The sequence below is a fragment of the Solanum tuberosum genome, unplaced genomic scaffold (genome assembly GCF_000226075.1).
Source record: "Solanum tuberosum cultivar DM 1-3 516 R44 unplaced genomic scaffold, SolTub_3.0 scf00013, whole genome shotgun sequence".
In the NCBI taxonomy this organism is placed as follows: Eukaryota; Viridiplantae; Streptophyta; class Magnoliopsida; order Solanales; family Solanaceae; genus Solanum; species Solanum tuberosum.
In genome coordinates, this window is record NW_006238940.1 from 3130783 (window position 1) to 3158774 (window position 27992).

The window sequence follows — 27992 nt, forward strand, 5'->3', positions numbered from 1 at the left end:
TAAACGGAACAGAAGAGCTCAATAATTTCATTGCAGAAGATGAGGAGTTATATATATCAGCAATAGAGGATAGAATCCTATGGAGAAAATGATTTAACTACAAAGAGAAGTGAGATGAATTATCAATTCTCACTTCCTCTGGAAGCTTAGCATGCCAAATAAAGCAATGATTCGACTACCTAAACCTATGAGCAGGAGAATGCACAAACATAGACTCCAATCATGAAGACTGTATCCCCAGCTCATAAGTGCACCGCAACGAGTTATGAGCCACACACCATAATACCTGAAATCACACAACATCATGATTTATTACGTGCATTCAAGTTTGAATTTGAAAATTGTACGCATTTTCAACTTTATACATTGTTTGGGGAAAATCATTGAAATAGTGATTGATTGATATCTAAAGTACTGCATTTTCTATGGATTACATTCGGTATGATGTTGTAGTAGTATTTTCCGTCATATGGAACACACTCTAAGAGGCTAAGAATCTAAGAGAGTGAATTAGAAAATTCCACAAACCGTTAAAATGAGAATGGCATTAAATGTAACTTCGCAAGGCAACTGGACACAATACTTGTGAAGCAAAACACATGGTCTAGTCAAGGAGATGATGACCTTAAATTCTCGACATCATCACCTTCTACCTACTGAGATAAAATCTTTCATGAACTTATGATTAAAGGTCACAGCTATAAGACTTCTTCTCTCTAGTATAGGTAGGGTCAGAGAACGATTCTACTTCTTGACGTGAAGAATAAGAAGAGTGCCTAAGATAGTCTAGTGGCACGTGATTGGTGATGCATGGACATAGTATCAAGTCAAGCTATTAGCCCTACTGGACTAAATGCATTATATGCCCTTGCATTTAAAGCTGGCATCGGTAATTCCTACCGAATTCTGGTGCATTGGCAAAGAAGAAGTATGAATAGAGGCATCACTCAAGCAACCTAACTGCTAATTTACGACTTGGTCATGTAAATTCCCTGGAGTTATGCACAAAAATATTAGTGTGGAAATATATAGCTGCAACTATTTCATCAATGGAAATTTGATTACAGCAGTGGTCATCAAGACGCAACTTTTGGCTAAAATCGAGAAAGATATAAAAAGAATGTCAGTCAAATGCATTTGTAAGAAATAAACAACAGACCTAGTATGACCCCACATGGTGGGGTCTGGGGAGGGTGGGGTGTACGTAGACCTTACTTCTACCTTGTGGGCTATAGAGGTATTTCCGATAGACCCTCAGCCCAAGAAAAGCATTTTAAAACAGGTTTGGCGAATTTCGAAAGTAGAAGCTATGCTGAAAATATTGTAGAAAAGAAAAATATTGACGACAAAAATCACAAGGGTAACCAAGCAGCAATTCTAAAGAGAAGTCAGTAACTGCTATCAAACTCGGTGCCCTAAAAACTGGAGAACAGTGTAAATAAGCACTTTCCACATCCACTGTCCACCAACTTAGATCAATGATATAGGCCCCCCTCTAGAAGTCCTTTTAAATCTCATAGAACCTATTCATGTTTTTTTCCTTCCCTTTTTTTTAGGAAGGCATTGAAGGAGGGAGTACGGTGATAATCTTTATAGATGTGTTTTATTTCACAAAAGAAAGAAAAGTTCATGCTTAATTATTAGGAATTCAAGGCACTATATGTTTTGCAGCTTGCCACTCATTTTACATCATCGTGCATCCATAACAAGGATAACTGAAAATAGGACTAAGATCAACAAGAAGGCATCTCTCCACTGGTGAGAGGTGGCCTCGCCAACCTAGGAGTATAGCTATTAGCTAAGCAAAAGAAGAAGAAAAAGAAAGAAGAAGGAAAAAGGGGTCAAAACCCAACAATCAAACCTACATGTATTTCTTATCTTATCCGAATTTTCTTCTTTTTCTCGAAAGGAAGGAAATATAATTGATTTTTGCTCTTCCTAAAGGAAAAACAAAATTTCTTTCATATTTTGAAATTGGTAATTGATAAATCTCTTTCGTATTTGGCTAATCTTTTTCTTGGAGGATGTTAGAAGATGAATAGGTTTATACAATCCTATTTAGAATAGGAATAGATATAGAAATAGTAAATAGTATCCTACTTGGTAAAAGATTATATTCTAGTGTCTATAAATAGGGTCTCAATGTAATAATGTAGGCACAACAACAATTCAATAATATTATTTTCCTATATTTCTTACATGGTATCAGAGCCTCTACGATCTTGGTAGAGAATCAAAGAGCTTCCGTTGCCGGCGGGTGGCTATTACCCATATATGTTTCCCGTTTGGTCAATGATTAAGTTAGCAAAAGTTGGGTCACAGTGCATCTTTTCGGTGACTATTTTTTCATATTTAATTTGTGTAGCACTGTGCCATCATTCCAGTGACTACTTTTTCATATTTAATTTGTGTAGCACCGTGCCATCCTTCCGGTGACTACCTTTTTTTGCATATCTGAATTGCGTAGCACCGTGCATCTCTCCAGACTACTTTTCATATTTAATTTGCGTAGTACCGTTGATTTTTCCGAACTACTTTCTCATATCTGAGTTGCATAGCATCATGTGTCTTTTCAATGACTCCTCAGATTTGATTTGCATAGTTCCATTCGTCTTTCTGGTGACTCCTCAAATCAAATTTGCGTAGGGTTGTGCCATCATTCCAACCCTACCCATATATTTTTTCTTTTTCAGTAGGGTCGTGCCATAATTCTGACCCTACCAATTTTTCGGTGACTTTCTTGTTTAATATCGACTCATCTATTGATTCCAACATGATCCATATACTTTATACTAGATTTTGAGCGCTTCGTTGCTCATGGGGAGTTTAGTAGCCTTGTATGTTGATTATGTGAGTCACTCTATGGTCTGAAACAGTCTTTGCAAGTTTGGTTTGGGAAGTTCAACACTGTAATTTTATCACTCTGTGTTTTATCGGCACTATGCATCAAATTCAATATTTCATGAGAAATAAGCACATTGAGATTGATTGACATTATGCATCAAATCTAGTATTTAATGAGAAGACAAACACATTGAGATTGACTGTCAATTTTGTGAAGTCAATTGATCAACTTGCAGATATCTCACCAAGCCCCTCATCGATCCTCATATCCATTACATTTGTAACAAGCTAGGTACATGAATTGTATGCACTAGCTTGAGGGGGAGTGTTAGAAGATGAATAGGTTTATACAATCCTATTAGAGTAGGAATAGGTTTATACAATCCTATTAGAATAAGAATAAGTTTATGCAATCCTATTTAGAATAGGAATAGGAATAGAAATAGTAAATAGTATCCTACTTGGTAAAAGATTGTATTCTCGTGTCTATAAATAGGGTCTCAATGTAATAATGTAGACACAACAACAATTCAATAATATTCTTTTGCTATATTTCTCACCGAGGAGAAAATTTTGGACCTCTATAAATTGAGGATCTCTTCTTCTTTACTTCACAACATCCACAATGTAGTCCTTAAGAGTTGGATGTTCTGCTTAGGGGGAGAATTATCTTTCGATATTTTTTGTACCGAATATTAGTGAATTGTTCATATGTAGGCCAATTGATCAAATTGTACTAAATTATTATATCTTTCTTGGTATATTTCTTTTTGTTGTGTCATTTATCGTTGTCCAAGGTTTCCTTTGTTAGCTTTTGCATCACATTTGGTAATTACAATTCAATCAAGTGGTATTAGAGTGAGGTTGAAGACAAGTTCAAGGTGGGCTCATTTCTAGCTGCAAGATGGCAAGGACTTTTTTCTAAAAAAAATTACCTAAGTGCTATTCCATGTGGAATTTTCAACATTGTTGCTACTAAATCTCAAGAGATTAAAATAAGGATATTTTATAACCATTTTTAACCCATACACATTTGTAACCTTATTTTTAAACATGGCAAGCAGCAGTCATATGTTGAAGATTATGTGAAGGAGAATCAGGTTTATTTTGACAGAAAATTAAGGCCAAGGGGAACAATTGTTATGTGTTTATCCTGACTTTCTTACCTTATTTGGATAGGATATTTTACCATTTTTAACCCATACGTATTTTAACCTTAGTTTTGAACATGGCAAGCAGCAGTCATATGTTGAAGTTTGTGTGAAGAAAGTGAATCAAGTTTATTTTGATAGAAAATTAAGGCCAAGGGGAACAATTATTAGGTGTTTATCCTGATTTTCTTACCTTATTTGGATTTTGTTTCTTCTTGAAGGTTAAAGCATTTACCATAGTTATTTCTTCTTTTCCGGGAAGAAAAATATAAATCTATTTCGTATTCGGCTGATTTCTTGAAGGAAAATGTTTCGAACGTGTATAAATTGATGATTCCTTCACACTTCACAGCATCCACAACGAAGTCATTTAGAGTTGAAGAGTCTCTAGATATTTTTTGTACTCTTTTTTTTCCGTATGTAGGTCAATTGACCAAACTATATTAAATTATTACTCCCTTTGTTTAAATTTGTTTGTTCACTTTCCATTATAATCCCTTTTTAAAATGTCACTTTCTATATTGAGTAACATTTTACTCCCAATATCCTACCTGACATATTCAAGACCACAAAATTCAAAGGGCATTTTCGTACATTACACGCATCTTTATTTTAAGACCACGAGATTTCAAAGTCTTTCTTTTTCCTTTAACTCCTTGAAGAGTCAAACTAATATAAAATGAAATGGAGGGAGTATATTTTTTTGGTGTATGTCTTTTATTTTGTTATTTATCGTTGTCCAAGGTTTACTTTGTTAGCTTTTGCATGATACCCGGTTATTTCAATCTTAACACACGTCATGTCCTGCTCTTCCCTTCCCCCTCCCCACCCCCACCCCACACGTGTGTGAGAGAGGGAGAGAATGTATACTTATATATTATATATACTTATAATTCAAACATTTGAATGGTCTTCAGTTAAGGGGAAGCCATGATTTGCACAACTAGAACTATTAAAGTAAAAGCGTTGAACCATACATAGCTCAATTACAATAGGGTATTGTCACAACATACCTTTCAGCATTTGCGATGACAAATGCCTCCAGTGCCCACTTTGGATAGCATAAATCTGCCAAGATCTTGAGGAATTTACCACCATCGGTGCGAGATGCAACGAGCGTCAAAACCACAGGAACAAGTACCGAGCACTATGTATAAGTGAAGCATGTTAGTCAGAGGTATGAAAAGAAACTAACATTGTAGAAATATGACATGTTTCACAGGGAATTCATGCTTACTAGCTGAGAGGGACCTGGTGCTAGGAAGATGGCGAATGTGTAACCCATTCCAGTCACACAATACACAAGGCACAGTAACACCACATAATTATCTGCGAAAGAAGATCTTGGGTTGCAAAAAAAGTAGAACATTGATAGATATACAGCAGGCTTTATCACGGTGTTAAAATGATCTATTGTATCTTTGGCAACAAAATGAGCTATGCTACTAATGCCAGAAGCACTTTCTCTCCAATATTGTAACTTGTCCAATCCAAATGTCCTCAACGCCGCAATTTTGCATAACAAAGCTGAAGAAGAATTAAAAACTGAATCAGAACTTCAGGAAGAGAAATTATACTCTGAACTAGAAGGTTATTCAACTTACAGACAGCAATTATAGTGTGTGTATAGCCAGGTGCGCCAAAGCTTTCATCCCTCACTTTGGTTAGTGATCCTAAGCAAGCTCCAGCAACTAAGAGAATAAGATAATCTATTGCTTGCATTTTTGCTTCTCGTAATCTTTGCTTGCTTAACCTGGGATAAGTTCAAAAAGAAAAACATTATATGAGAATTCAATTGAAGCGTCAAAAAAGCTTTAGTTTGAAGCTTATTTTCAATTAAATAAATTTACCGATGCATCCAGCAGTGGCAGGTAAGTAAATACATGCTCACAACAAATAACATTTTCCAACAATTAAGTCAAACTTGACCTGCTCTGATGTTATAACCCAATAATGACCTGATTTTCAACATAATTGTCGGAGGAAGTTACAAAATTTACAGACTTGCCAAATCTCCAAGTTTGATATCAACCTCAGTCAACTACACTATAACAACTTAGCCTCGATCCCAAGCAAGTCGAGATCAGCTCTACGAATCCTCATTGACCATGCCTCTCATTTAAGCTCATCCTAGATCTATGCTATACAAAAATATAATAATAATAATAATAACAGAAAAGGTCCAATATGCCATTAAAGTATTTGAATTGAGAAGATATGCTCTTTGTTAATAGTTTAGCTCACATATGCCCTCACCGTTCAATAGTTAGTCCAAATGTGTCCTTAATTTAACTGAAGTGGTCACTAACCTAATTAGCTGATTGATAAGCGAAAAAAGGGCCAAATATGCCCTATAAAGTATGTGAAACTGAACAAATATGCACTTTGGTTATAATATCCAAGAATGATACTCAATCAACGATTTTCTCAGATTTAACCAAGTTAAAATTTTAACTTTTTGGCTCACAAACCCCTTTCAACCCCACTCATTTTGTGTAACAATGTTTCTCCGCTGAGAAACCCAACTCTTGAGGATTGCAGTTATTCCAGAAATATATTGATTTAGACAATATAATTAAACTTTTAACACTAGATCTGTTTTATTTTATATAACATGATGGAAATTATCTCTTCCTTAATTTAGGACACAAGTGTAGTGCAGGGAATACATGAATCATAGTGAAAAAACTCAGAAAACTGAAGAGCAAAATTATAGTTATAAATTACAATTTTATCACCGAAGATATAAACATCTGTTACATTGATAAAGATTTTTTTTTTGGTAAGGGACATCGACATATTATTTGCATCTTCAATATGTACAAAAAATAACAATATTAACTTGAGCTGAACTTTTTACATTCAGATTTAGAAATTAGTGCTTAGCACTGATTGTTACATAAACATGTGTAGAAAGGAACTGTTGAATCTGTACATGTTAAAGAAATGTTAAACTATTAATGAAGGGCATATCTGCTCAATTTCACTACTGTAATGGCATATTTAGCCCTTTTTCCCTTATTAATCATCTTATTAGGTTAATTGGAGGCTCCAGTTAAATTAAGGACATATTTGGACCAACTATTGAATGGTAAGGGCATATGTGAGCGACACTTTTAGTGAAGGGCATATCTTCTCAATTTTGAATACTTCAAGGCCATATTTGACCATTTTTCGTAACAATACTAATAAGTACTACAAGTTTTGTATATTTTCTACTAGCATTTAAATCTCAGATAGGACTAAAGACTCCTAGAAAACATAACCTAAAGAAAATGTACTGACATAACTAAAACATAGTCCCAACTAATAGGTAACAGATACATTAAAAGAAAAAAACCAAACATAATGCCTCTTTGAAATGCCTGAATGTGATTAGAGACAGTAATTTGACAAGGAATGATCAACTTTCTTAAATGCTAGCTGTGTGCAGACACAGTATCTTATACATAGGTCTTGATGACAACTTAACACAAGGGGTCAAAAATAAGTAGACATATGAAGAAGAAGAAGAGGGATGCACTTCTTTTTTTTATTTCTTTATTTTGCACATATTTCTTTTTTTCCATTTCTTTACTTTTATGTTTGAGAAGTTTGATTCATTGCCAACGGCTAGAAAAGTTTAATCAAGATAGATTCAGTTAACGACATATAATCCTAGGAACAGCAGAATTTCCTTTGATTGCTACCAGATCAGAACGCTGGAATTTCTGTGAGGATCTTTGTTTGAGGGAAGAAGTGGATCTTATAAAAATTGACCGACCTTCATTTTGATGAAAAAACCTTGATTCTGGAAGATTCCTTATCTCTTCTTTTTAGAGTTTACTTCTAGCCACAAATGGAGAATATGCAAATGTGTCCCAAACTACCTAAGTGTAAGGGTATGTTAACAACCATCATCTTTCTTTGTTTGTATCAACAAAATCACTAAGGTTGTAAACTGATGCTCAAAACATTAGACCACTGTAGAAGATTCAAAATATTGCTCCTTCTTGCAGGCAGCTTCAGCTACACTTCTCCTCTTCAATGGCTTAAGATTCTATAGAGGGTTATTGATCACGCTGGATAAATTGCTTGCATGCCAATACTGATGTAACTATACTAAAACTAGATACTGGTCGTGATAACAGAAAACAGATAATGATATCAATTATCGAGCAATTCCAGGAAAATATTAGGTCACATAAATATGCAGGCCACTTTGTTTGACTTGGGTAGTGTCAAAATTAGTGAAAGTGAGCTGGGTAATGGGTATACAGATAATTTGGGACTCTAATTCCCAGATCAGTGGTTAAATACTTTTAAGAATTTTTTTAACTTACCTATTTGTAAAGATATTTTCTATATTATTAATTCATAGTAAAACACAGAACAAACCCTCCAATTAAAAGAAATTGATTTCGCGAATATGTACCTTCCAATGAAATACTTATATTGCAGAAGAACATTTGGAGTTCTCCGGTGGGAGAGGTCCTTTGACCTCATAAAGTTGTGCAGTATAATATCACGTTGGCGCTCCACGTTAGTCTTCATGTCTTGCCACATTTCGCCAGCAAAGGAATTTTCCTCTGTTACATGATCAAAAATTGCTTGAGTGTCAATGTTTAATTCCACTGGTGAAGATGCAAGCGCAGCAGCACTCCGTTGCATTTCTGGGGGCACAGAATAACCATTGTGAAGCATCCACAACACAGGAAGCTCCTTGTAGTTCACATTTGAACTGGTGCTTGGCTTCACCAACCCTTCCAAAATATCTATGAAGTAGTCCGGAGGATTAACTCGTTCTGGGACCTCGATACCAAGGCCTGCAAAGTAGTCTTCAACTTTCTTTACAGGACCATGGTAGACTACAAGACCACCTTTTGCTAAGAGTATCAAATCATCAAACATGTTGAATAAGGTGTAGCTGCAACAGCAAAAGGTGATAATGAGAAAAGGAAATAATTAGCAGCCTAAGAAGTCCACTTCACTGTAATTGCAGTTCCAAAATTTATTAAAGATGGATCTTGGGCCTAACTCAACCCCAAAAGCTAGCTTAATATCATCATTCATCTCTAGGAAACACTTGCTACTACTGTGACGACAGGACATTACTGTTACTATCCTAAATATGTTATGCAGCCAATAGGGACTTGATACATACTAAAAGACATCAGGGTTGAAATGCCCTGGAATAGAGTTATTGCTTTGTTGAGCCTGCTTGAGGTGCATCGAGAGAGCGTAGTTATTGACCTCAAGGGTTCTAAGCTGCTCCTGGTACTGAGCCACCGACTGCTTCAGCTGATTCAACTCGTTCCCTCTATCCTCGAATTCCTTTTGACACTCATGCTGGATGGCAACTGCTCGCTTTAAAAAAACATTCTCTTGTATAAGAGCTTCAAATTGCTGCTTGAGTTGAATCAGTTGAAGCAGTTGGTGGCTCAGTACCAGGAGCAGCTTAGAACCCTTGAGGTCAATAACTATGCTCTCTCGATGCACCTCAAGCAGGCTCAACAAAGCAATAACTCTATTCAAGGGCATTTCAACCCCGATGTCTTTTAGTATGTATCAAGTCCCAATTGGCTGTGTAACATATATAGGATAGCAACAGTAATGTCATGTCGTCACAGTAGTAACAAGTGTTTCCTAGAGATGAATGATGATATTAAGCTAGCTTTTGGGGTTGATTTAGGCCCAAGATTCATCTTTACAGTTTTTTGTTGACTTCTGGGTTGATTTCCAATATATGATGAAAGCTAACTGCCTATTGCAGGAGAACTAAGCAAGGATTTCAGTCACAAGACAATAGAAAGCATATTCATCGATCAGAAGGGAATTCCAGTAGCTAGAAGAAGATCTCTTCTGTTTTAAAAATTATTCACTTAATTTATGGCTTCCTGACATTACAATTAGGAACTGCATGCTTTTGTAGTTATATGCTGCAAGATAACCTATAAACAGAAAGGATCAATGTAAATGTAGTATCAGTATCCAAGTCAACAAATTATGTAGGTTACCTTGGCTGGTGGACAACCATGCAGATATTGACTCCTTCAAGGGCTTCACGTCGAAGTGCTCTTAGAAGTAATTGAGAAGATGAACTGTCTAGTCCAGAAGTAGGTTCATCAAGAAACAGAAGTGATGGTTCCATTACCAACTCTAGCCCCACATTCACTCGTTTCCGTTGGCCTCCAGAGATACCTCGCTTCTCCACTGTTCCAACCAAGGAACCCCGCACACTCTGTAAGCCCAAGAAATCAATGACTCTCTCAACAATAAGAACCTTGTCTTGCTTTTGCAAATCTGCTGACAACCTTTACAAAATACAAAAACTCAACAAGTTTATCTTTTGAACCAACAGTACAGGAATCAAATCAACTTGAGATACAAGCCAGCAGTAGTCAATAGAACAATATGGTGATTTAGAAGTAACTGACAATTTTGAACTGTAGCCTGTGCTGATCATTATAACATGATTTCCAAGGAGATTTTTTAAAAATGATAAGATAATGAAGATTCCCAAGGACATAATATCTAACAGAACCAACTATTACATACCTACACCTTGCACTGAACCATAGATTCTCCTCAACAGTCAAGTTGCCATGCACAATATCATCCTGTGGCACAAAACCGACGATTTTTCTGTAGGAACGGATTGGTTCTGATTTTCCATTTATAAGGATAGAACCAGAAATTGTACATCCAACAGTTTTTCCTGCCAGAGCTGAAAGGAGAGTAGTTTTCCCTGCTCCTGATGGACCCATGACAGAAGTAATACGACCAGGCATGATTTTTCCATTAACAGATCGTAACAGATGCTTCTTTTTTCCTTTCAAAGTAACAGTTAAGTCTGTAAAACCTATCTCAATTACAAGTCTTTTCTTGTAATCAGTATTTGTCGCCATTGAGATTACACCAGAGAAAGTAAGGTTGTTATTCTGCTGTTGCTGAGCTTTTTCTCTCTCAAGTTGTGCATATGCATACTTGAAGATTTGGCTATGAGTATGAATATCTTTCCCTTTGGCCTTTTTGGTTTTCAAATTTCTTTCTTTGATCTCCAAACTGAATGATTCCGAACTATCAAAAGTTTGTTCTTCAATCTCATTAATCATCTTCATCAAGGGACTGGATCCTATTTCCTCTACTTCAGATGCGCTTTGCGATTTCTTGGACACTAAAGAAGTACTGTGCTCATTTGATGGATATGAATTACCATCGGTATCAGTATATTCCTCATTCAGTACTGTGACCTTGTCACTGACTGTGATATTTCGCTTGCGAGAAAACTTGCGAGAAAATTGCCCTTGCAATTCAACTGCATGCTTTTTAGCAGCCTCTTTTGCAGTTTTCCACCTTGCACGTGCCTGTATCTTTTCTTTAACAACTTTTGCAGCTGCTTCCCGGGATCTAGCGAGTCTCCTTTCTCGTACGGTGATGATTTGGTCCGAACAGTTGTAAATTATAAGTAGAAGTGTGGCTAAAGCTGCCTGCAAGGATGAACAGGACTTGAATCTCCTATGGTGGTATAATGTCTTGAACATCAATCAATAAAGAAGTTCAAATACTAAAGAGCGGAACCAATTTTAACTTCAGCACGGGTAAGGTAGCACAATAATTTCTGAAATTTTTTATCAGCAGAAGGGTTATGGCAACAGAATAGTAAACTTTTATTGAAACCACAGTGCATTACTGAATCCAGTGCTCACTTCATATAAACCTAGAAACAGCAAGAAACTACGAAGGGATATCAGGTAGGCAGAGACTTGATAATAATCAAAACTTACTATGAGCATCGCCCCATATGCATGAATATTCTGACTTGCAGTGTTTGGATTGCATGAAGTCAACTTGAAGCATCCTGAAAGTCCATCAAGAGGTGAATGTTACATGAAGCAGCGACATTCGAGAAAGAATCTAAACTCATCCAACTGAAATATGCTTAATGGGAATAAAAATGCATTTGTTATTTATTTTGTATGAAAAGACTACTATTTTAACAATGTACTGAAAATAATTGGTCACCCTCAACCTGGAACTTACGTTTCTCAGCCGTAGAACCCGTGGGGCAGTAGTTCCTGTAATTTCAGGGTAAAGATTAGCCTTGAAAGGACATAAGAGGAGTAAAATTGATGAAATATCACGAAAGAAGTGTGATGTGCAAGTATAACTAAGTAATAAGGATTTCCTAAGGGATTTCTGTAACCAGATTTAAGCCTTATTTGAACATTTACAGCTAGATGATAACCGGACTTCAGGGTTTTTGAGATAAAATAGTACCCACTACTGCAAGGATTCCTCTCCGTATTTGTTGGACAATATGATCCCGCAGAACAAAATACCTCTGAGCTGCTGCGAACATCAGACCAAATGTTTGCCCCACCACAAGTATGACTTGGCTGCCCAGGAGGTAATTGATAACTATATCTACAGACATACCAATAAACATGTTATGCAAACAAAAAGTGGGCAGTAAGATGTAAGAAAATCAGAGAGGCCTTGTATCAAGAATCTGAACTCACGGTTCGCATATTCCAGTATTCCTATTGAGTGTGGCAAGTGGACAGTAGGAACCTAAAGGGCAGGCTAGAAAAATGAAGAAGATATCAGGCATCTTTTCTTTTGTTGAGAATCAGAAAAAGGTAATTATCAAAAAAAAAAATAGAAACTAAGACTTAAGAAGTTGAATAAATGTAACCCAAATAAGTAAAAATTAGAGCAACACTTAACTATTCCATGTAGTGCACACATATATTGAAGGCAATGTAGCAAAACATCAAATTACTGGACATGGCACTATGTATGCTGAGTCAACAGCAATCCCTTTTATGGAACTTGTTCATGAAGGATGTCAATGTATACGTTAATTATATATATCCACAAAAAATCTTGAACTAAAATATCATCATCTAGAGACAGATTCATACATCATACCAGAACCTTAGCACAAGCAGTTCATGATAACCTTACCAGCTATTTTAACTAAGGATTCAGAAAAGGGAGTAAAATGTAGGAAACAACTGTTAGGTTATTAGTCCTATGTACAACCAAATAATCGGACTATCTTGTCTATTTTCCAAAAACACAACAATAGAAGCCTCCTTGTTCAACTAAAGCTACAGTATGCTAGTTATCTCTTATATTATTTTACCATAAGGCTACTGCAGACATGCTTATATACAAGATTTCACCGTCTACTCACAGGAATCCAGAAACTAGTGATTAATAACTTCCTTGATACTAGAGCATAAACGAAAACAAGTCCTTGTAATAGCAGAAAAAATAACTTCTAAATTTGTAGTTTTCCCTCACAAATGGTTGAAGAAGAAGCAATTGATAATATTGTTTTTTGATTTTTTTTTCGAAAAGCTGATAATATTGGTTATATACTTACGTATCATACAGGTAAGACCGTGAGGACAGAAGAAACCCTCACAGCAGGACTGACAAGCAAGAGTTCTCGCTGGTATTTCTCTAGAATTCCTCAAGTCAGGATTCTGATCTGAGTTGGTGCTACAGGCCCATCCTGGTTCACAGCCTGGAACCCAAGAGGTCAAATTACAGTTTCTGTTGGGCGTTAAATAATTGGACCCTGATGTTATGGTGTTACTGAAGTAGGAACTAATTTCTGCAGCAGTACACAACCTTCTTTGAATATCCCCTGTTCAATATATAACTTTCATCAGATCTTTGAACTGTACTGTAGCCTGAAGAGAGTGGATAATGGCACAAAAGTTTAGCAATAGGAAAGAAAAAGATGTCAGATCCAGTCTGTTCCAGCATCATTTTCACTTCCATATAAACAAGATGACGAGAAACAATAATATAAAACTCAGAGCAAAAGGAAAGGAAAGAGTGCTGCAGTTCAATGAGATGAATTGGGTCTGATTCAGCACATAACATCTGTTGAGAAAAAATGGCAAACAAAATAACTGTCACCTGACATGAAAATATATATAAGATCTATCAGGTTAATCTGAACCTAACTAAATCTATAATTTCTAAAGAAATATGTTAAGCATATATTAACAATAGGACGTATGTTGGTCTGGTGTAGTTGGTGGTGTCGGTCAAAAGATATGACAGAGAAAGGTTCCAGCATGCATTTGGGGGACAGTTGGGAAGGAAAGGAACTTCAGATGTTTTGGGGACACAAGTAATTTCATCCAGAGGATAAAATTGAATTGCATATTACTTTTCTTTTTCGGTGTAAACCAAGCTCTGTAAACAACTGGACCCATACTTGAAGTCATAGAATTCCTATAAGTTTTTGTATAGGGGAACCTCTAATGTTTTGTATCTGCTTATCAGCACAACAAAGGAACTATTCTAGGTGCCTCTGGCCTTCAGTATAGTTTACTGCAAAACCTCCATTAATACTTTGGCCTTCAGCATAGGCATGAAAGAACTTGGTATTTCTGTCACCCTCCTGAAACCATTGCATGCCAGCCTTTTGTTTCCGAAATTCCTCCTCCAAGTGTAGGTATCTGTTGAAATGTGCTTGAACTCTGTGTAATCTCTCCTAGTTACTAGGGGAAGGTGACTCATCTTTCTTTCTCCACATCTCTCTTTTTCTCTCTCTCTCTAAAAACCCTAATTTCAACTTTTTCTGTAAAATGACAAGATCGGGTATTTAGCCTTCATTGATTCTCATTGTGTTCAATTCTCGGTGCTTCATCTTAATTGCACATCAAAATTGGGACTTTTTTTATTTTTTATTTTTATCCAAGGAGCTAAGTTCAATTAGATTTGCATAATTCTCTTGAATCAGCTGCTAATTATCCTAGGTTATGGTGAATTATGTACAAATCATCTGTTTTTGATATTGGAAGGTTGGAAAATCTTGAACTCACCCAAATTTGATTCATTTTTTAGTCTGTTGGGTTATTTTTCTGCTTTCTGCTTGTGGGTTTGGATTGAATTTGGGATTTTTTTATTGATTTGGATTGAATTGAATCAAGCGATCGAGTTTTCGTTAGTTTAGGGTTAATAGTATGTGAATCTTAGAATTCATGAAACTCTTTCTTTGAGCTAATAAGGATGGTAAAAATGGTGGATTTTGTAAGTTATGTGGGTCCCACCGTTATATTTAACATTTTTTGAGGGTCAATTGTTGAGTTTAGGGTAAAAGACTGCCCCCAAGGCCTAGCTCAAGTGGCAAAAGGTGGAGGATTTGTGGCTTCGGTCGCAGGTTCAAGCCCCACACCATGCAAAGCGAAGCCTGGTATTTAAGTGGAGAAGGGTAGAGGGGCGGGCCCATTATCCACCGAGTTTAGAAGGCTGTGATTGGTCCAAAGGGAGGGTCACAGACGGATTTCTCGGTTATCAAAAAAAAAAAAAAGTTTAGGGTAAAAGACTAGATTTAACACATTTTGTCATACATGAAGGACTATTTCAATCACCTAGAATATATTAAGGACCAAAATAAAGCAACTCCAATACATCAAGGACCATTTTGATCATTTTCTCAGCAAATGTCAATGGATGGTTAATTGGTTTTAAAGCTCAAATGCAGGGGAGAATGGAGAATGAAGTGGGGGTTACTTATTTACTTTATGCAGATGATTCTCTGATTTTCTGTGAGCCTGAGGTGACACAAATCAGACACATCAGAGCTATCCTCACTATTTTTGAAGGTGTTTCTAGGCTCCATGTAAATTGGCAAAAGAATTTCCTCTACCCAGTAAACCATGTAAGCAACATGGAACAGCTAGCTAGCAACCTTGGCTGCCAAATAGCTACTCTGCCAACAAAGTATTTGGGCATGCCTTTGGGTGCACAAAACAAGGACATAGGAGTGTGGAATGATGTTTTGGAGAGATGTGACAGGAAACTTGCAAGGTGGAAGAGCCATTACCTCTCTTTGGGAGGGAGATTGACCCTGGTCAAGTCAGTCCTAGATGCTCTTCCTTCCTACATGATGAGCCTTTTTCCTATTCCAAAAAGCATTGAGAAAAAGATCAACAAACTCAGAAGATCTTTTCTTTGGAATGGTAACAGAGAAAATAGAGGTTACAAGCTAGTCAAGTGGGACATTGTAACTCTTAGCAGGAAGGACTGGATATAAAAAAGCTAAGCCTCCAGAACTCCTGCCTTCTACAGAAATGGTTATGGAGGTTCTGCACTGAAGAGATAGCACTATGGAAGAGAGTCATCATTGCCAAGTATGGACTACAGAGTCATTGGTCTACTGAGGAGGTTCTGGGAACTTTTGGGTGTAGTGTTTTTTTTTTGAGAAAGGCAACATTTACTTCTATATATCCACAGGTATACTACATCAAAGTGTGTTTGGAAGACCATTAGAAGACTATGGCCACAGTTCAAGGATAACATCTCACTTAAGGTGGGAAATGGCAGGAAAATTGAATTCTGGAATGACTTATGGATTGGAGAAGAGTGCCTTGCAACTCTATTTCCAGATTTGGTCATACTCAGCCAGCAGAACAAGGACACAGTTTCTCAGATGTGGAGTCCTCAGGGGATGGAATTTCTTGTTTAGAAGAGCCCTCAATGATTGGGAGATAGGGAGAATCACTGCTCTATTTCAGATCCTAAATACCTTCCCAGGCACCTCCAATAAACCTGACAAGCCTATATGGAAATTACAGAGGAAAGGAGTGTTCACAGTGTGTAACTTATATTATATGGAGAATGACTTCTTCCTTTCTATTCATCAAGACAAGAGCATAGATGTTGATTATGCCCAGCTTGTCACAAAGATAATTAACCCGAGCTCCATTTAACGCCTTTGTGAACAAATCAGCTAGTTGCTCTCCTGTCTTTACATAACCGGTGGAAATCAAGTTATCTTGGATCTTCTCACGAATAAAGTGACAATCTACCTCGATATGCTTTGTTCTTTCGTGATACACATGATTTGAGGCAATATGAAGAGCAGCTTGATTATCACACCAGAGTTTTAATGGTGTAGAATGTCTCATTCCAATTTCTGTCAATATGTGATGTATCCACATGATCTCACATGTGGATTGCGCCATAGCTCTATATTCAGATTCTGCACTGGATCGCGATACAACACCTTGTTTCTTACTTCTCCATGACACCAAATTACCACCAACAAAGACACAATAACCAGTAGTAGATCGTCTATTGGTTTTACATCCAGCCCAATCAGCATCAGCAAAGCACTCAATGTGAGTATGTCCGTGGTTACCATATAAAATGCCAAGTCCAGGGGATCTTTTCAAGTAGCATAAGATCTGTTCCAAGGCTTCCCAATGTTTGACTGTAGGTGCAGACATGAATTGACTAACAACACTCACTGCAAAAGCAATATCTGGACGTGTTACAGTGAGATAGTTTAGTTTCCCTACTAACCTCCTATATCTCTCTGGATCATCAAAGGGGCTGCCATCATCACGGGTCAGATGCACATTAAGGACCATTGGAGTACTACAAGGTTTGGCTGCGGACTTTCCAGTTTCCACAAGTAGGTCAAGGATATACTTTCTCTGAGATAGAAAGATTCCCTTCTTGCTTCTAGTTACTTCTACTCCCAAAAAATATTTTAGTTGTCCCAAATCTTTTGTGTGGAATTTAGTATGCAAGAATGACTTGAGTGAAGAGATCCCCGAATAATCACTTCCTGTAATAACAATGTCATCAACATATACCACAAGAAGAATAATGCCAATTGTTGATTGTTTATAAAAGACTGAGTGATCACACATGCTCTTTTTCAGCCCAAATTCCTGAACTACTTCACTGAATTTGCCAAACCAAGCACGAGGGCTTTGTTTCAAACCATACAAGGATTTCTTTAGGTGACAAACTTTACCATACTCCCCCTGAGCAACAAATCCAGGTGGTTGCTCCATATACACTTCTTCTTGGAGATCACCATGAAGAAATGCATTCTTGATATCTAGCTGGTGCAACGGCCAATTCTTAGATGCAGCTAAGGAAATAAATAAGCGAACAGAAGTGAGTTTAGCCACCGGAGAAAATGTGTCTGAATAATCCACCCCATAAGTCTGAGCATATCCTTTAGCCACTAGTCGAGCCTTAAGTCTAGCCACAGAGCCATCTGGATTAACTTTGACCGCAAAGACCCATTTGCATCCCACTGCCTTCTTTCCTTTTGGTAAATCCACCAAGTCCCAAGTGTGATTCTCATCTAGTGCATGTATCTCCTCAAGCATTGCATTATACCATCCAGTGTGACTCAAGGCTTCCTTAACTGTCTTAGGAACAACGATAGAGTCTAGAGAAACAATCAAAGATCTAGACATAGAGGATAAATGACCATAGGAAACAAAATTAGCAATGGAGTATGGAGATTTGCAACTACGTGTACCTTTGCGAATAGCAATAGGGAGATCAAGATCTTCTGGAAGATCAGACGTATGAGGATCTGATGACAAAGGGACTGGTGCAGAACATGTATCAATGGCCTCTCGCCTCCTCGAGTAAACTTGTACAACCGGAGGTCTTACTACCGTAGATGGTGCAGGAGCTGATGGTACAGTATCCGATTGATCCTCAATAGATGATCTGAGAGATGGAGGGACAATATTTGATTCTTCTGTCAAAACACGGGTGACCTCATAGACTAACCACTCATCTTCCTCCCCTTGACTTGTAGAAATAGGAGGTGCATAAAAGAAAGGTGTAGTCTCTGAAAATACCACATCAGTTGATACCAAATATTTGCCAAGTTCAGCAGAATAACATCGATACCCCTTCTGAAGACGAGAATAACCCAAAAAAACGCACTTCAATGCCTTTGGATCCAACTTAGTGACAGATGGTCGAACATCTCGAACATAACAAGTGCTTCCAAATACCTTAGGTTCTACTGGAAATAGTGACTTGTTTGGAAACAGAACACTGTAAGGCACATTACCAGCAAGAACAGTGGATGGCATACGATTAATCAGAAAACAAGCCGTAGAGACTGCATCTGCCCAAAACTGTTTAGGAACCTTCATTTGGAACAAAAGTGCTCGAGTTGTCTCAAGTAGATGCCTATTCTTCCTCTCAGCAACTCCATTTTGAGAGGGTGTATCAACACATGAAGACTGGTGGAGAATACCGTGTTGTCTCATGTATGATTGAAATGATTCTGACATATATTCTTTAGCATTGTCACTCCTTAGAATACGTACCGAAGCATTGAATTGTGTTTTGACTTCAGCATAGAAGGCACAAAAGTGAGTAAACACTTCTGAGCGACTCTTCATGAAATAAATCCAAGTCATACGAGAAAAATCATCCACAAAAGTAATAAAATACTTATGCCCAGTTTTGGAAATGACAGGGCATGGTCCCCAAACATCAGAATGAACCAACTCAAAAGCTGACTCAGCCCGCTTATTAACCCTTGGACTTAATGAGCTGCGATGATGTTTTGCAAATCGACATGACTCACATTCTAATGAAGAAATATTTTGGAATTGCGGACAAAGCTTCTTTAGCAAAGGTAGAGATGGATGTCCCAATCGACAATGTGCTTCAAATGGAGACACAACACTAGAGCAGGCAACAAACTGAGGCCCCCATTCATCCAAAATATAGAGATCGTCAGATACATGTCCTTTACCAATAACCTGATTCGTCTTAAGATCACGAAACAAACAATGATCCGGAAAGAACGAAATATAACAATTAAGGTCTCTGGTAACTTTGCTAACAGAAATCAAATTGAAGGCCAACTTTGGTAGACTTAATACTGATGACAAGGTAATAGTGGAGGTTGGTTTAACAGTCCCATATCCATCACTGTTACAAGTTGATCCATCAGCTACAGTAACCGGAGAGGGAGCTTTGTGTGACTGAAAACTAGTAAAATGTTAGAATTACCGGTCATGTGATTTGAGGCACCTGAATCAATCACCCATTTATTTGAAGAGGTGATTAGACATGTTTTATCTGATTTAGTAAAGGCATTAACTGAGGTGGATTCCTTCAATAATTTCTGATATCGAGAGAATTCAGCAAACTCCTTTGAGGAAATCAAAATCATTTTATCAAACCTTTGAGTTCCCTGATTACAGTCAGTCATATTCCCAACAAAACGCTCACGGTACCAAAATGAATTGGTGGACAAACCAACAAGTCCCAAACAGACTATAATCCCAAAGAAAAGACAATACAATCACCAAAATAAAATGACTAACCAGATCTGACCGCTCCAAGACCAATCTGGCCGAATAATCAGAAACGAAAGGGATGTTGGCCGGAAAAAACAACAATGTCTGAGAAGCCAACAGATTTTCTGGACAGCAACCCAAAAAATAGAAGGATGGACAGGTCGTCTTCTTTGATACTGCGTTTGAAAGTTTCGAGTTCCGACTAAATAACCTTATCGAAACAGCTCCAGAATGACTCAAGCTTCAGATTTGAGTTCACAAACAGATCTCCCACAAATATTCTTAGCACCCTTCTTGAATTTCCAGAATTTTGAAGCACCAGCTTCACTCGAGAAAGGCAGACAATCAAGCTTCAGATTTCAGAATTTCAATCCGAACTCAAATGCCACAAAATGGATTCAGTACACTTAGACAATCAATTTCTCTAACACAAAAATGGTGTCCAAATTCAAAGGTGAAAGATAGAGCTCTCAACTACTTCCCCGAAGCCACAGTAGCTTCCGGCGAAGTCACAGTGACTTCCGGCAAAGCCAAATCCCAGCTTAGACAGTTGCTCTGATACCATGTAACTTATATTATATGGAGAATGACTTCTTCCTTTCTATTCATCAAGACAAGATACTTATACAAATACATATGCTTCTATGAAAGGAAAACTAATCAAAGTAAATCAACTAAGAATCTGCTCCTATAATTAAATTAGCTATATATGGAAGATATAATATTTACACCTATTATATTCTATAACACAGTGAAGTCTTGCTACGTCAAAGTAGAATCAAAATCTGGCCTTGGAAATTAATTTGGAAGATAAAAATACCTCTAAAGGTATCATGTTTTGCTTGGTTGGTGTGTAGAAGGGCATGTCTAACACATGAAGTGCTTCAGAAAAAGGAAGACAAATTTGTTCAAAATGTTTTATGTGTGATCAAGATGCTGAAGACAATAGACACATGTTCCTCCACTGCAAGGTAGCTACCAATCTATGGAACATGTTTTTTTGCATCCTTGGTGTATGTTGGGTTATTCCACAGACCACCAAAGGTATGCTAGAGAGCTGGAAGGAGATAGGAAGAAGACACTCTACTGAAGATTGGTGGGAGTTAATACCAGCTTGCATTTGGTGGACTCTATGGAAAGAAAGGAATGCTAGATGTTTTGAGGGCAAGAGTAACAATATTGAGAAGATAAGGATGAATAGCCTTAGTCTTTTATATTTTTGGTGTAAACAGGATATGAGGGGGGATATAAAACTTTTTGTTGATTTCATAGGCAATTTGTAATCTCCCTAGGAGTAGGTTTTGTTATGCTCTGATGAGATTGTAAGTGACCTATGATCATCATCTTTTGTGAATACACAGTTACCCTTTTCTAAAAAAAAAAGAAGCATTGAGCTAGGAGTTGCTTAGGGGTGTCGTAAGGGTGGATATTCTCACTCCTAAATCCATAAGTTTTCATTTAATTTGTTCATTTTAGCTAGAAATGGGTTTCTTGGCCAAGTTTGATAGTTGGGCTGTTTTGGCTTTGATAAAGCTTAGATTGTGCCCGTTTTTAGGGTACAAGTTCCTTGAGCTAGTTGGGACCTTTTGGCGGAGTCAATTTCGTGATTCCTTGAGTGGGTCCCACAATAATTTTGGCCTAATTTTAGACTTGAGATTGATTGTTGCATTATGAGGGTCAAAATGATCGTATTGACACCAGAATCACTATTTTGATAGTGTGGCATTGTTTGGAGGCTGCTCGGAAGGGAAAAGCATCGGTTCAAAAGTTTGAAGCATGCGTATTCACTTCTGAGGCAAGTTATGGCTTACTATCCTTAGACCTTGCTTGTTGATTGTTCTAACATGATAATTTGCTAAGTGTCGGGTTGATATTTAGCATGATTCCTTGTTCTTATCGTTATTGAATTGATTTGGCCTTATTTTGGTTACTTTGGGTAATGGTTGTGTTGATCATGATTAGTTTGACGTCTCGTTTATTCCCAAGAATTGTGAATAGGTTATGATGGCCTTAGTATTGATGTTATTGAGCCTTAGCATTGGTTTGGCTAGTATTTGCCTTAGAGGTTGGCTTTTGTGGCCCATGGGACTTGATTCGAGAATGAAAAGAGGTTAGATACAACCCTTCAAGCTAGGTTGTAACCTTCAGGTAGCCCTGTTAGTACATGTGACCGGCTGGCTCTAGCGAGATGACTACCTAGACTTGTTCAGGTCCCTATTCCTTTTTGTGATATAGTTGATCCGAAGTGAGATTCCAAGTGGGGCTAGTTAGTGTTGTTGTTATTCCGACGTAAGATTCCAAAATATACTAGGGTTCTATACAGATGATCCGATGTGAGATTCCAGTAGCAACTAGTTTTCTTAATCATTTCGATGTAAGAGTTTCTAAGGATTTCTGATGTAAGATTCTAGACAGGTCTAGTTATTTTGATGTAAGATTTTGGGGTGTGTTAGGTTTCGATGAGGCTTTCTAATGTAAGATTTCGGGAAGGACTAGACATTCCGATGTAGGATTCCAGGATGTGATAGGTTCCAACAAGGCTTTCTGATGTAAGATTCCAGGGTGTGCTAGGTTCTGACAAGGCTTTCCAATGTAATATTCTAGGAAGGACTAGCTATTTCGACGTAAGATTTTGGGAGATGTTATCCCGATGTCAGATTCCTGGAAGGTGTTGGTGTTTATTACTAAGTTGTGCCTTGTAGTGTAGCTTTTGTGTGTACCTGCCGAACTTATGGGGTTTCGGTCGGGTTATTGATTGTCTAATTATTCCTATGATGCTTTGTTTGTGCTTTCTAGGCTTATAGGGTCTAGTTAGGCTTTAGATAGCTTTATTGCATTCGTCGTTTACCTTAGTAGCTTTATTATGATCCTAGCTATGCCTTTATTGTTGCCTTATTACCCTATTATTTACTCACTTATTATTATGTTATTGTAATCGCGAGTTTGGTTGGTCTTTGATGCCTACTGAGTACCCGTTGTTGTTTTGGTACTCATGCTGCACTCAACATCTTTTTCCCTTACAGATTCGAGCTCTGATCGACTCTATTGATTCCTTGTGTTGTTGTAGCTGGTATTCCGAAGACTCAGGGTGAGCTTATTGGGGTTCGTGGTTGACTCATCTTCTTATATGTATTTCTGACTAGTCTTTTGTATTTCGAGATAGTCTGTATATTTCTTGTATATGTCTGATCTATACTTGGCCTTTGGTCGTAGCTTTCTCAAATCTATTTTACTATGCTTCTTTCTTTTCTTTGGCTCTCGAGGCTTGTTAACATTGGTACCAGGCTAAGGGTTGGCTTACCTACTGGTGGGATTTAGTAGGTGCCATCATGACCTGAGTTTTTAGGTCATGACAGTCTCATATCATATTGGTGTGGGGTGGATGAAACGAAAGCTCATATTAGAGTCTTGTCTAAAGAAGGTGCCACCAAAACTTAAAGACAAGTTCTACAAACAGGTGGTTAGACAAACTATGTCGTATGGGGCAGAGTGTTGTCCAATCAAGAAGTCTCACGTTTAGAAGATGAAAGTTACAGAAATGAGGATATTGCAATGGATGTGTAGTCGTACTAGGAGAAATGGGATTTAGAAATGAAGATATCATGGACAAGGTAAGAGTGGCCCCGGTGGAGGACAAGATGCAGGAGCAATGCCGAGATGGTTCAGACATGTGAAAAGGAAATGCATGGATGTCCCAATGCGAAGGTGTGGGATATTGGCTATGGATGGTTTCAGGAAAGGTAGAGATAGATCGAACAAGTATTGGAAAAGGTGATTAGACCAAACATGGCACAATTTCAATTTACCGAGGACATGACCATAGCTAGGAGGTTGTGAAGGACAAGGATTAACGTAGAAGGTTAGTAGGTAATAAAATATTGTTTCAGTTATCCTTCCATACTAGTAACCATAATATTACTCCTTTAGTTTTATGAACTTCGACTATTGTATTATTTTGGTGTAGTTATTGTTCCTTTTTTGAAAACAGTCTCCCTACCTCCCAAAGTGAAGTTAAGGTCTAACACTCTATCCTCCCCAGACCTCACTTGTGAAATTACATTGGGTATATTGCTGACACGTGTATCTCACATACATATATACATGGATACATATCTCATCTTCTTCCATGTTCATCGCTTACTTTGAGTTTGAATAAAATTTTAACTCAAACCACCTTAAATCTCCATCAAATCACCCCAAAATTGAGATTCAAACTCCTTAAGATGTACCAATCTATTCCAACATCCACTCAAACAAAATTTGATTTTGGAACCCGAACTTCCAAACTCAAGCTTAAGTGAGCTTCAATGGCTTTCATTGGAGTTTTTGCTCATTATAATTTAAGGTTTTCTAATGAAATTTTTGTATGAATTTTGAAATACCAATGTTTAATAACCCAAATGCATTTGAATTGGTCCTAATAATTACAGGTGTGAGTGTGACTGGAGGTGTGATATTCTTTTCATTTTTATGGTTCTTCAAATAGCGAAGATTGATGTTAGTTAGATGCTCGAGAGCGCAGCCAATAGAGAATACAACAGTGCAAGTAAAGAGGACAGCTTGCTAGTAATATTCAAAGTCATTGAGAGTGGATCCTAATTGTGGACAAAAATACAGGAGCATACAAGAGAAATAAGTGCTTCGATTAAGGCTAAAAACGTGAGAATAAGGCAGAAGCAAGAAACAAACAGAGAAAAGGAAGCTTTAACCAAACTTTGTAATTAAAAAAAGGAAAGGATATAGCTATTAATAGCAATTTATGAGTTCGGATAATATTGGTTGGTTTTTACTCTGGGCTGCCAAACTGGATAGTTCACTCAAAATAAAATAGGACAAACAAGAAGAGATTGATATATTGTATCTTAAAAGCCTAATGTAATCATATACAAGATTGTATATCTTGAACGGTTTAGATGCGAGGGAAGTGACAGTCCGCGGAGAAGTCTATGGCCTGAAAGTTCGCTCTGCATTCTGCAATAACAAATAAATTTCCCTTGAATATGCCACCTAATTTATCTAATTGTTCCATAGTTAACTAAACTTGTTTCGCCCATCGAAGGAGTAAATCCTAACATGGTAATCACAGCTTTATTACTTGATTAGCTAATCCAATCTTGTATAGCATCAAATACGAACAAGAGTGACGATCTAACAAGGTGAAAGTAAATGCGACCACCGCAAACTTATCATCAAAAGAAATTACAATAAAAGCTGACTTTATTTCAAAAGCATATCAACAACACCACTAAGTGATGTACATGAATAGAATAATTTGATGTTAATTGTCCCCTTTATTTTTTCCTGTTGTTGATAATTTATGCCAGTAGTCTCATGCTGCTACCTTAAAATCACAATTGCAAACTCACGAAAGAAAAAAAGGAACACGTAGTAGATAAAGTCATTTTGCCGGAGGTCTGAAAGGACTCTCTCTAGCAGTTGCTTCATTTTGTGAAAATAGAATTTGAAAATGTCAAATACCTTTTGTTCTGGTAACACAAGCACTGAGAAAAGCGAGATTAGATGAGTAATTGAAGGCATGGTTCCATTCTTCATCTCTGCAACACATCATATCATCATTAAGAATAAGCTACATATCCGAGAACATAATATATATAATGAATAAATTGGACCAACAATTTGCTTTTCTTACTATAAATATATATTTCACTTTCCCTGTTCTCTCTTCGTGATTCAACTCCCCCTTCCCCACACAAAAAAATAATAATAAGCAAATATTTACCGATTTAGAATGCAGAATTTGAATTTATCCGAAAATTGGTTGTCGAAAAGGCCTAGCGTCAGATTGTATATACGGTTATATACAGTTCGAGTAACTAAATCAAGCACAGCCGGATTATCGAGTTGTGAAGCTGTGCCGGCACCGTTGACTATGGATTGACTCCAAACAAACTTGACTGAGCTGAACTGCAAATTCACTAAGCTCACCAGGAAGACAATGATGGCGAGTTGGAATGTGGACGTCGGCGACTTTCTCCGCCGCCGGTGAGTCTCCGCCATAGCACGGTCCGATTAGGGGAAGAAAAGGAAAATAGTGAGAAGTCATGGCGCCTGTAAATGATTAAAAAGAAGGGAACCTGCAGAGATAGTGGGTCCCATTTTCTGCATTTCTCTTGCGAAGATGACCATGTCTTGGGGACTGGGGGAGCATAAAATATTATTCTACTTCCGTTGAACATACCAAACCACCCTTCAATTTCCTTATTTTATATCTTTTTTAACTTTTTTGTTTGACCAAGGCCGCCGGCAAAGTGAAATCTCGAGTATCTTTAGCATAGTTTCGAGGCAGACTAAATTAATCATACGAAAAATCCATTTGGCCATAATTTGGCAAGAATGGTAAAAACACATGTTCATGCTATAAACTGTTTATTTTTGAATATTTTTGCCCTTTAACTTAAATATTGAATATATTATTCAATTATGTTTCCAATACATTAAAAATGATTAATAAGATTAATAATCATTAAACATGAAAAAGAAACCACAAAATTCACCAAAGAAAACATAAGTCTCACCCACTCTTCTTACTTGAAATTTTCAAGATCTAAAACGAAAATTAAAAATATGATAATAGTAGTAAAAAATAAAAAATATATATATCTTTTTCAATTTCTAAATTTTCTCCTTTCTACTTATTCTTTTTGGTTTATATATTTTTCATTTCTTAATGATAAAAAAAAATGAAAAAGTACAAAAGAGGAGTAAAGTGTAGGCTATCTATTTTACTTTATAATTTCTAATCGCGAAAAGATAAATTATATCTAAATTTAAATATTAAAAATTTATATCTATAATACTCAAATTAAAAATATGAAATTCACCAAGTTGACAAACCAATTACTCTTATTTATTTAAAGGAGTTGTTGTTATGCATGAATTTTCTAAGAAAAAAGTTAAATGATAAAATATATTTTATCCGATTATACTTAGAATGTATGTGAGCGAAATATGAAGAAAACTGAAATTACCATCATGTTTCCTCCATTATGTGATTACTTTCATATCCTCAAATGTATATGAATCACATCATACACAAATAAAGACTCATTAAAATTAATGAATCATATTATAACACAAATATTGATGGTGCTTCATTGAAAATTATAATAACTAGGAAAGGATATAGAAAGTTCTTTATGATTTCAAAATAAACTTTTATAAAAAGAAATTGAAAGACAAACATCTTCATAGTTCTTTGATGATAATGACAACACAAATTTGTTAAACATGACCTAGATCAAAGTTTCATCACACATATATTTTTCTTTATTAGTATTATTTGTTGTTTTATATATAAAAAATTTTTTTGCTATTAAATGATATGTTAAAATATTAAGTATACATAGTTGTAGTCACAATAATTTTTTTTGCTCTCAAATTAATATTTTTTGAAACTGATTAAGAATTTTTAAAATTAAGTAATTTTATTGTATATATTATATGAATAAATTTAAATTATCTATATAAATATATTTTTTAAATTCAATTTTAAATAATTTTTTAAATATAATGTAAAATAGTTCAATAATAAAAGTCAAAATTCAAAATACTTTAGAATCGGTAGATATTGATACAATAAAGAAATACTAAAAATCATATGGCTCATAAGTGTCGATCCTATTTCACAACAACCCAAGATAGTTACACATTAATGTTGTTGTTTTGATATTTGTTAATTATTATGCTTTAAAAAATTAAACTACATATTTAAATATTATGTTTTAAAAAATTAAATTACGTATTTAAAACTACATATTTAAAAATTAAACAAAATATTTAAAAAATTAAACTACATATTTAATTATTATGTTTTAAAAAATTAAATTACATAATTATATAATGTGTTGATTTTTATCAATTCTAAAGTATTTTGAGTTTTTATTAT

General features: G+C 36.4%; 1 protein-coding gene across 1 annotated transcript; it reads right to left on the reverse strand.

The window, feature by feature from the left end:
- Positions 1-26290, reverse strand: LOC102581008 (ABC transporter G family member 24-like). The gene is made up of 14 exons (XM_006339990.2): positions 25827-26290; positions 25565-25641; positions 13369-13635; positions 12497-12560; positions 12255-12401; positions 12018-12052; positions 11762-11835; positions 10533-11464; positions 9992-10288; positions 8410-8901; positions 5600-5748; positions 5233-5522; positions 5009-5142; positions 1-286 (listed from the first exon to the last, which is right to left on the reverse strand). Exons 1-14 carry the CDS (start codon positions 26102-26104, stop codon positions 130-132), a joined length of 3393 nt encoding a protein of 1130 aa, XP_006340052.1. The 5' UTR covers positions 26105-26290; the 3' UTR covers positions 1-129.
- Between the last annotated feature and the right edge of the window lie 1702 nt (positions 26291-27992).

What these genes read in the sequence shown, in the direction of transcription:
- LOC102581008 (XM_006339990.2), bottom strand. Translation starts at nt 26,104, where the DNA reads ATGGCGGAGACTCACCGGCGGCGGAGAAAGTCGCCGACGTCCACATTC. An exon ending in ATGGTTGTCCACCAGCCAAG is followed by an intron (nt 8,902 to 9,991) that starts GTAACCTACATA and finishes TTGCTGTTGCAG; the next exon opens with CTACACCTTATTCAACATGT. An exon ending in CACCAGGTCCCTCTCAGCTA is followed by an intron (nt 5,143 to 5,232) that starts GTAAGCATGAAT and finishes ACTTATACATAG; the next exon opens with TGCTCGGTACTTGTTCCTGT.